Here is a 10654-nt window from a genome sequence, read left to right on the forward strand (position 1 = left end):
ACTGATTAAAGCCACACAATGTAAAATCTTATGTTAATTTGCTTTTAGTACTTACTTTAAATTCCAATAAAGTTTGACTGCACATTCAAATTCTCCATTCAGACACATTCTGAATGTGCTTATTTGCACAACTGAAATATGTGGGTTTGTCCACAACAGTGTAATGCCAATGGATGAAAAATACCTTTCTAACATAAACTGCCATGTTTCAGTGTAATTAAAAATCATTCTTAGGGCAGACTTGATATTAATTATGATTGATTTTTATTTACTTTATATTTGATAAACTTGTTGTTAAATTAAAACAAAAATATGGAAGTGTGGTTGGTATAAGTACAGCTACTTTGAAAATCAAAGGAAAACAAAAATGTTTTCAATGGGAATATTCCTTTTTCTGCCCTGCCTTACATTTTTTGCACATTCGAGCCTTCCAAAAATTTTAAATGGGAGTTCTGGGTGTGACAGTTCCGTAAAATTGACTCTTCACAGGGAACAGTGACACAGAGGAAGGAACTGAAAAAGAGAATTCACCTTGGAAACTTTTAACTGGATTGCACAATCTGACACTGTGTTCAATATATTTCAAAGGTATCCCATAACAGCTTGTCGTTCTTCACAGAGGTCACTGTAAAATCCTGTCCTGTATTACTCCGGATTTCTGAGAGTGTTCCTTGTCTGCCAGCTGCTCAAGTGAACTTTGTTAATGAAGGCAAAGTTTGCAGGGTTATCACTCTGCCCCTTACACTGCATTATCTAGAAAGCCATAAACCTTATTTAAAAAAAAAAAAAAAAAAAAGCTATGAAAAGCTTTATAAAACCTTCTGTGAGCGGATCCTGTTTCCAGCCTCCCCTCTGGAGCCGCAGGTGATCCGAAGCTGTCGCCACCATGCCGGCTGACTACAATGGGACCTGGGAGATGGAGACCAACGAGAACTTTGAAGGCTACATGGTTGCTTTAGGTGAGTGAAAAAAATATTATCTGTACAAAGAGGAAATGTTCCAAATATAAGTAAAATCCTTCTGAAAATTAAGGAGCTGATTTCTGGTGTGTGTGTGTTGTGGCAGAAGGGCTTCTGCCAATCGAGGGAAAATCAGCAAATTGCAGTGCACTCCTAATTACCATGATATAGGTATATAAGCAAGAGAAGATTTGTAGCCAAATATATTATTCTTTATTTAGGTAAATGAAAAAACAGATACAGATGGGGGAAAAAAAAATCCAAAATAACAGGCTTTCAGATACAGAGACTCTTTTTATTCCTGTAAATACTTACTGTACCAGTGAAGCCACAGCCTGGTTAGCTCTGCTAAAGAGGAATAGGATGTTTTATATCACTAAAGCAACAATAATGCTAATACTTAATTAGTACTTTGAACTACTAAAATTATATGTTACATAAATGAAAAATTTGATGCTTTATGTGATTTTGTACTAGTTTTACTCTTACCAAAGAATCTTAACCCTAATTGATTTATTTGTTCAGATTGAAAGAGAAGGAATACACATAAATACTTATAAATAAACTCTCATCATTATTCACCAACAATTGAAAATATTTATAATTTCCTCAAAGCTTCAACTCTCTTAAGAGAGAAAGGCAAGTTTCCATCTTCGTAGTTTTTGCCCTTTGTATTTATAGAAAAAAGATCAATAACTTTGGGGACACCTGTAGATAAGATACAGAGACACCTGTGAGGTTTTAAAAAAATAAGAATGATTCAGCCAATATCATGAATTTCAGGAGAAGGATACACACTAACTGAAGTGATTTGCATGCTGGGCTTTGGCAGTTAGTTAAGCATGAAGAATAATTGCCATTTTTTGTGCAACTGAAATGTGATTTCAGCTTTGAATATGGGGCCTGTTGGTCTGGCTGATGCTTAAGACAACTTCCAGCTGTCACAAATTGAGTGTTCCATCATGCTTTTTTGTGTACACATGCACATAGACACTATAAGTTATATGAAGTTAAAACTGCCAATAGATTAGCAAAAACACCCAACACCAAAACCAACACAAAGATACATATGCTACAGGTGATTCTCAGAATGAAAAGAAATTACAGGCAAAGGGTGAAAAAATATTCTTCTGTTCTGTTTCTCACAATTTTACATGTAGTTGGTATTTTAGGTATGAAAGTGCTCAGATTCAAAGCACACTGAGGTTTTGGGGTTTTTTTAAATTCATCCATCCTTTTAATTAATGCACACATATATTCTGTACTTTAATTAAAGAATGCTTTTGTCCTTTAAGTCAGGAACTTTGGGTTTTATCATAAACATGTTACAAAGTATTTTAACCTACCAAAATTGAACACTATATCCTTTTTATTGCTTGTATTGTTCAAAATGCAGTTATGAAAACCATGCTTTAATAAAACCTCCCCTAATTTTCTCCAGGAGCTACAAGACTAATATATTAGTCAGAAATAGCATTTCTTTAGAGGTCTAGACAGTTTTTTTCCCTCGGAGAGAACTAAATTTTATGTTGTCTGGCTATAAATCAGACCCAGAGATACCTTTAATCCACCACAGCAGATAAAATATACCCAAGAAGTCTTGAATATAAATACTGAACAGGAACATTATTCCCTGTGTTAAAAAGTCACATTTTTTTAAAGCCAATCCTCTTACTCAACTCTATTAGTACTTCACAAGTAGTCTAATGAATCTACCAAAAGAAAAAGGGCTCCTTCAGAACATGGCATTGCCGAGCTGACAGTGATTAACTCCCATGCAAAAACCACTAAAGGATGGCTGGCAAACCAAACCCATTTTTCAGCCTCTTGCAGCAGCATGTGAGATTATTTCATTTGCATAGAGCACCACAAGAAGATTCCCTGCCAGCTGGTCAGAAATATTTATTGCAGCTGGTAATGCTGCTGGCATGAGGTGGATTGGCTGGGGCAAGCTGTCAGCATGGTAATCTATATTCTGCCTTTGGTAACTTCCAAGGCATTCCACTGCAAGCAGTTGTTTACATTAGAATGTTCGTCACCAGTATATATTTCATTATTTTAGGTTGATTAATTAACCTCTTATATACTCCCACAGGCTGTAGGTTCATCATAAAAGTAACACTCCAGAATCCCTTTGATGACAGGCTCATTCTCCCTTGGTTACATACTCGTTCTAACATGCTTTATTTCTGAAAAGGAATATTATTCTGAGATCCTTCTTTAGGAGTGGCCAACATCTGTAATCCTGCAGGACAAACAGCAGTACCCCCCTGTGCCTAAGGGAGCTCCCTGAGTTCCTGCATGCTTAGGAAAGGCAATGGCAAAGGAATGGTCCCCTGTCATCAGATGATAACAGTTCTCCTGCATCCCACAGCTTTGTGTGTGAGGGAGGTCAAACAGGCAATGTCAGTCTGAATAGCCCCTGTTGTTTCATGTTCTCAAAAAAACCTGGAAATTCAGGTAATTTAAGCACTATTGGTTGTATGCTGTAGCTCTGCTCACATTCCCACAGATATCCTGTTAATAAATAAAGTTATAATCAGTGGAAGATCATCGAATTGAAAGTGTACTTGCAAACACAAGATGATTTTTATCTGAAATTATCTTTTTCTCTGCAAAATGTTCTAGGTAAAAGCATTATTTGTGGAACTATATTCCACATATTTTTTTTTAATGTATAAATATATGCTGTGGTGGGGTTTTTTTGGTATCAAATACTGGAATTTTCATTGTGATACTCTCTCTTTTGGTTTTTGACAGGTATTGATTTTGCAACTCGTAAGATTGCAAAACACTTGAAACAAACAAAGGAGATTACTCAAAATGGAGATAATTTTAAAACAAAAACACTCAGCACTTTCAGAAACTATGATGTGGATTACACAGTGGGGGTGGAGTTTGAAGAACACACCAAAGGACTGGATAACCGAGTGGTAAAGGTAAAAATCTGGTACCTGAGTCAGCAGTTTCAAAAATCAGCTGAATACATTAAATAAGCCCCCAATATTTCACAAACATCAGAGGATTTTTATAAAGCAGAAATAATTTGCATCTTGAGACAGTTTTCTTTCCTGCTACAAGCATTTATTAGAAATGTGAATCGGGATGGTTACTCAGACGCAAGAGGACAATCATTAATTACAGGTTTTTCTAGTAGGGAATTTTTCCAGCTTTTCTACTTTCTTGATGCATTTAGAAAGTAGAAAAACTTATTTTTACCCCTGTATCCTCTTTAATGAAACTTTAAATTCATCCCTGTGAATTTAGGACTGCTTCCATGTCAATATAAATCTTCAGTTTGCAATGGTTGTGTTCAGAGTGTAGTTTTAATCTGAGCCTGATCAGCCTCAGCTGGGCAGTTTAACAGTTAGACACTGTTAAAAATAAACTCTGCTTGGCTGGGAACCTTAAGGGAGCTTCAGGAAGGGGCAAGAAAGAAATGTGAGCCAGAGCTTGCAGTGATCCAGGTGGCAGGGCTGCTGGCAGGGGCAGAGGGGCAAGTGGGGCAGTGCATGCTCTGATACCTTTTGGATTATAGGAGTAACCTGAGCTCAGAATTGCCCCAGGGATCTGTGGGGATATGTTCAGACACACAGGTTTGGACCAAGGGCCATGCTGTGCTTTAGCCCCTTCTCTCCCTCCTGTGGCAGAGTCAGTGAGTCAGTTCCTGTGGGGCCTTCAGACAAGGCTCTATCAGAGAGGGAAGGAACACCCTTGAGTCCTAATTCATTTACTGAATTCAGCCTCATGCTTCTGTATCAATACCACTGCAGGTTTACTCTCTTCTCACCCCTAAAATAATGAAGCAAGATTTTCAAAGCTAGAAAGCCTTTCTGGATAGATCTTACATTTCCAATGCCTGCCCCCTTCCGAGCCTTGCTGATCCTGCATCCCCTGCCTCCTCTTGGCACCGTGCCCTGAATCCCCCTGTGTGACTCTTTGCCATCACCACAGCCCTGTTCTGCCACTCAGCTCTCAGCTGCCAAGCTCGGAGAAGCTGAGACCAAAGCTCCCTGTCAAAGGACCTGGTTTGTTTTGGCAATTGCCCCAGGAACCTGGCAGCATAAAGGATATATTTACATTTGAACTCACAAATTTGTGTACTGGAGTGGCACAAATTTAACACGAGTCATTGTTTATTCACCATGGATCACTTTTCATTCTCAAACTAACTTTGTGCAGTGTAATTCCATGACTTCTCCCAAATTATTTCTCATTGACAGCACTGCAAGCCATCAAATAATAAAACCCTTTTTTTTTTTCCCCACTATCCTGAATATCCCTGTATTGAAATTTTCTTCCTATCTCTTTCTCCAGTGAGCCCTGGGTAGGATATATTCCTGTGACAAAGTCCATGCTTTAAAACATTGTTCCCAGACCTCTTTAGGTCAGTTGAAGGCATTATGAAGGATCTAAGGACTCATTAGATGCATCACTCCTTAAATCCATCAACTAACATTCCTCTAGTGCCCTTCACCACTACCAAAGCACTTGGCTTTCCCTGCAAAATCTTTTCACTTGCAGACTCTCCTCTTCACTATCAATGGGAGAGAGGGAGGGAAGAAAGGCAAGGAAAGGAAGAGAGGAAGGGAGAAAGGAAGGGAAGGAGGGAGGGAGGAAGGAAGGAAGAAAACACAGTGTGTACATTTATAACCCTACCTGGTTTAATTACTTTGGCCTAATATTGTTTTCTTAGCAAATTATATTATTTGTTTCTAATGAGAAGAGAAGCAAAAAAGAAGCATGTCATGCCATTATTCTCTGGACTGCTGTAAAAGAATGTTCCGGTCATTTTATTAACTAAACAATGCCACAAACACATTAAAGTTAGATGAAGGTGATAAAATTGGTAGGCAACATTTAAATGTAAAGAGGGCATGGATAATTTAGAGAGCATGTAGCTTGAAAATTCCGTAAATAAAAAAGAAATTAACTGAAATGGAATGACTTTTGTCGCATTAATAGAAAGCTCCCTCATAAGAGAAATAAATTATCCAGTGTTGAAGCAGAAAATGAACTAAGGTCCCAGTACACTTGGAGCTTTATAATAGCTGAACTTACATGGACTGTAACTGGTCTCTAAAAAGGATTTGTCTGAGACATGGTTAAGTATGCCCCTAAAGTACAATGTTTCAAACCTAGAACAGTTCAAACAAAATTGCTGTGAATGTACCCTGGCACACCTGCAGATATTAGAGAGGATTTAGCCTGTAAAGAGAAATTCTTCTTACTGACAGTTATCCTGCTCCTGGACAAGAATCAGCACACCCAATACCCTGCCTACTAGTGACAGACTCTGAATCACACCAAATCATCAAATGGTTGAGGATGGAAGGGACCTCTTGAGATCACCTTGTCCAACCCCTCTGCTCAAGTAGGGTCAGCTACACCACATTGTCCAGCTTATGATCACATCTCTTTAAATGCCTTTATGAAAGTGCATGAAAACTTATAAAAAAAATTTATTGTATGAGATGATACTAACATCCACTTTCTCTTGTTATTTTATGCAGACCTAGAAAAGGTGTTAGCACTGCACTAGCTGGTATGAACCCTCAGGTCTTCACCCATCTTATTAATGGCTTTAAACAGCAAGAAAAAAAGTACAATTTGCATATATTGCACAATTATCTGTTAACTCACTCAGCAGTTCATTGGTTATTATGAACACTTGATATATGTGTAGGGGAAGAAACACCTGGAAATGAAAACAAAGCACTGCAAAACTTCCCTTCAAAATGCTGTTGGCATCTTGAATGCACTGGGGTTTTGGTTAAAGGCATTTGAGGTTTTTTAGGAGGAAGATGGGAAATGATAGAAAGCAGTTGTGTAATTGTGTATTTACATTTTTTGATTGAACTTATTTTCATGTATTCATTAACTTCTCATTAACATAGCTGCATTAATTATCTGATTCATGCAGTCACTGGTGACTTGGGATGGTGACAAACTGGTCTGTGTTCAGAAAGGTGAAAAGAACAACAGGGGCTGGAAGCACTGGATTGAAGGAGACATTCTGCATCTGGTAAGGGCTGTTGTGCAGATACATGGTACATCTCTGAGGGTGCAACACATTCAGGTTTTCCATTTCAAATGATCCTTGTTCTAGTTAGAAAGGTCTTTATTTAGACAGTTCTGATCTCTGAACTCTAAGGAAATTACCCTTAAGTAATAGGAATGCTCTATTTCTTTCCACCTGCTCCCAGTCAAGTCATAACCCTGCAGTGGGGTTTTTGCTCCAGTCCACTGCCCTCCAGCCATTAACCCTTCCTGTTATGTTGCATCTCTAACATCATCTCATTCTGTTGTAATCCCTGGTAGGAGAAAAAAAATGAAGAAATAACAAAAAACCAATCAGGCAGATTGCAAGAGAAATGTTATTTTTTGTTCTGAAAGAAGCACTATGAAATTTTAGCCCACTATGTTGTAATACAGATCAGAAACCCATGGATACTCAAGAGGATCCCATAAACAACCTCTACTGCAACTATTTTTGCTAGTACAATAAAAACTTCAAAATATTAATACATCTGAGGTAGTAGCTGGAACCCAAAGACAGAAGAGGTGAGTCCAAGAGAGGCCTGAAGAACCTGTGCAGGAAATAAGCAGGCAGTGAAGTCCAGAAAGATTTCAAAATAATAGAATCATAAAAGGTTGGAAAAGACTTCCAAGACCATCAAATCCAAGGTCTGACTGAATACCACCATGCCCACCAAACCATACCATGAATTGCCACATCTACTCATTTTTTTGAACATTTCACATAATGATTCCCGAGTTTCCTGGGAGAGCAATCAAGAAATGGGCACGATAGTGTTGGATGGCACAATGGTGGGGGGGAGGAAGATTGTGGAGGAGATCTCATTGTTCTCTGCCACGCTTTGCACCCAGACATCTGCTCCTTCACATGTCTCCTCTGTGGATTCTTGGTGTGGCAACTACAGTGGCTCAGGTCTGTACCCCTGAAAGGTCAAAGCTATGAGTTAAAACCATGATCTGCCACCAAACTAAAAGTCACCCATCCAGTGACTTCAAATCTACTTTAACACATACTCAAAAGCTGACCTAACAAAGGTTCTACAGGATGGAACCACGACTGAGGCTAAGACTGGGGGAAACAGAGAGGCCAAATAGATCCTTACAAGAGCCTTCAGAAACTGCATTGCAGGTTTGGCTCCCTGCTGGCCAAAAAGCCAGCTCCAGCTCCCTTCAAAGTGCTGTTTGCACAGGAATGCTGGCTGATCAGACTAGTCAAACTGCCTACATTGCAACAAGCAGCTGTGCCAAACTTTAAGGGGTCAGCTGCAACACTGGGCAAAAATGGTGTATTGTTCTGGTCCCTGAGAAATAGCTGGGCACACCTCTGAAGCAAATCATCTTTTTAAAGTATTCCTTTTTTATTATTATTTCTTTGTTTCATTGCTTCTCATGAATTATGAGGTAACGTGAATTATAAACTAGTACAGTATATTGTTTTAATAACAGAGCATGAAAAGGCCTTGCATTAAAGCACAATTTTTATGCATTTTTCATGTTTATTCTTCTTAGAGTTCAATTCAAATGTCAAAAACTAATTACTGCAACATGAGGTGCATGCCTGCTGTTTGGTTACATATATTACACTATTCTTTCTGTTCTCTTTTTCATAAGCATAAGTTTTTAATGCGGTGGCTCAGTTGTAGTAATTTCTGTTGGGATCTGCTGTGTATGCAAAATATAACTTCTACCACTATATATTTACTCATTGTTTTAATACTGCAGGAACTGACATGTGAAGACCAGGTGTGCCATCAGACGTTCAGGAAGAAGAAATAAAAGTGAGCAGAAAGCTGCCCTGATCTTCATCACATTGTTCTGCTGTTATGTTTTGTCTAAAAGAAAGATAAAACCAGATTTTCACTTCTTTAACACTTCTATGTGAATATATTTTGTTCCTGTTTATGGAAACAAACACATTTTATAGAAATAACATCAAACAGTTACAAACCTCATAAATTTCTTTGCCTTTCAGTCTGGAGGTAAATAAAAGTAATTGTCTTTCAAATACTGCTTCTCTATGATGTCTTTCAAATCATTTCCAGAGGAATGTCCTTTAGCAACAAGGCTGACAATTAACAGTCACAATTATCTCAACCACAGTATATCTCTCTATAGTGCTGCATTATCATAATATATTTGGATGACTGAGTAAAATTGGACATTCATTGGAGTGTTTCTATTTAATTTAGTCCTGGATCACTAAGTCCACAGTTTCAGGTACCAGAATGGCTCACTGAGCACAATACATGGCCTTTCACAAGATGTTCACTTGAATTTGGCCCAGGTCTATAGCTCATAGTAGTTATCACCTGATAAATGTCTCACGGCCCTGGGGAAATGCTGCAGCTCCTTAATGTGGTAGATCGATGACAGTGCTGTAACCTCCAGTTAGAAACAGCATCCTACTAAAAATCCCAGGGGAGAAATCTGCTGTTTGAAGCAAACTCTACATTTTCACAGTTGCTCTCTGGTGCAAAAACTAAGGCACACTTAGGATGTAAGAGGAAAACTTCAGAGCACACACAGCCTGCATGTACCCTGCATGCTGCACTCTTCGCCTTGTACCTACCTTTCAGAGACTTGAAAAAGAAAAGTCATTTCCATGCAACTCTACTCAGTTTTATTCAGGGTTTTTCAAAAGAATGCATGTTCTTTGCTAAAGGCAAGTTCAAGTTACCCATGGCTGATGAGCACTACTTCAGTAGACGAACTGAAATGATTTGGCAAAATGCGTGTGCGCCTTCCAGGGAACTGAAGAAGAGCTGGTATGCCCAAAAGCTCATCTGCTTTTTCCCAGCTATATGAACTATTTAATAATACATGCTGTCTTTCCTACAACCTTGCCTTTCAGATATAAAAACTTTCACATCAACTTTATCACTGTTAAAGTTTCCTCTTGTCCATAGCCCCCATCTTCTGTTTACTATGGCAGGGGTGGAAGTTCACTAAATAGATCAGTGGTAGGGAAGAACAGAAAATATGTGGAAAGAAAATTTCATAACTGGAGGAACATATGCTTTCTCCTCACCCCTACCTGTTCCTTAGCCCACTCACTGTCAATAGCTCAGGATAGGAAAGGAGTCCCAGCTGAAAACTAGGTTACATCTGCAAAAATCTGATTATTATGTCACCAATGCTTACATGGCCATGGACATTATCCTGGTGCCAGCTGGGATTGAGTCAATTTTCCTCTTAGTAGCTAGTTTTATGGAGTTTCTGTGGCCAGGTTTTGGTAGCAGGAGGACTACAGAGGTGGCTTCTGTGAGAAGCTGCCAGGATGGACCTGCCACTGGCCAAGGCCAAGCCCATCAGGAATGGCAGTAATGCCTCTGGGATAACACCATTAAGAAGGAAAAAAAATTATTTGGCAGATGAAAATTGCAGCCAGAAAAGAGCAGAGTGAGAACATGTGAACAACTCTGCAGAAACCAAGGTCAGTAGAGAAGGAGGGGCAGGAGGGGCAGAAGGGGCTCCAGGCACTGGAGCTGAGGTTCCCCCGCAGCCCCTGGAGGACCATCGGGGTGCAGAGACCCTCCTGCAGCCCCTGGAGGAGCCCAGGCCGGAGCAGGTGGGTATCCAAAGGAGGCTGGGACCACATGGGAGGCCCAGGATGGAGCAGGGACCCTGCAGGGACCTGCTGATCTGTGGGGAGAGGA

At 39.3% G+C, this 10654-nt stretch overlaps 1 protein-coding gene across 1 annotated transcript; it reads left to right on the forward strand.

Moving 5' to 3' along the window:
• Nucleotides 1-771: 771 nt before the first annotated feature.
• RBP2 (retinol binding protein 2) lies at nt 772-8964 on the forward strand. The gene is made up of 4 exons (XM_032698068.1): nt 772-959; nt 3720-3898; nt 6883-6984; nt 8721-8964. Exons 1-4 carry the CDS (start codon nt 887-889, stop codon nt 8772-8774), a joined length of 408 nt encoding a protein of 135 aa, XP_032553959.1. The 5' UTR covers nt 772-886; the 3' UTR covers nt 8775-8964.
• The last annotated feature ends 1690 nt before the right edge of the window (nt 8965-10654 follow it).

This window comes from Chiroxiphia lanceolata, chromosome 10 (assembly GCF_009829145.1).
Source record: "Chiroxiphia lanceolata isolate bChiLan1 chromosome 10, bChiLan1.pri, whole genome shotgun sequence".
Lineage (NCBI taxonomy): Eukaryota > Metazoa > Chordata > Aves > Passeriformes > Pipridae > Chiroxiphia > Chiroxiphia lanceolata.

Excerpts from the sequence above, each read along its gene's own strand:
- RBP2 (XM_032698068.1), top strand. The coding sequence starts at position 887 with ATGCCGGCTGACTACAATGGGACCTGGGAGATGGAGACCAACGAGAAC. Across the intron at positions 960-3,719 it reads AGGCTACATGGTTGCTTTAG|GTATTGATTTTGCAACTCGT; the intron begins GTGAGTGAAAAA and ends GGTTTTTGACAG. Across the intron at positions 6,985-8,720 it reads AAGGAGACATTCTGCATCTG|GAACTGACATGTGAAGACCA; the intron begins GTAAGGGCTGTT and ends TTAATACTGCAG.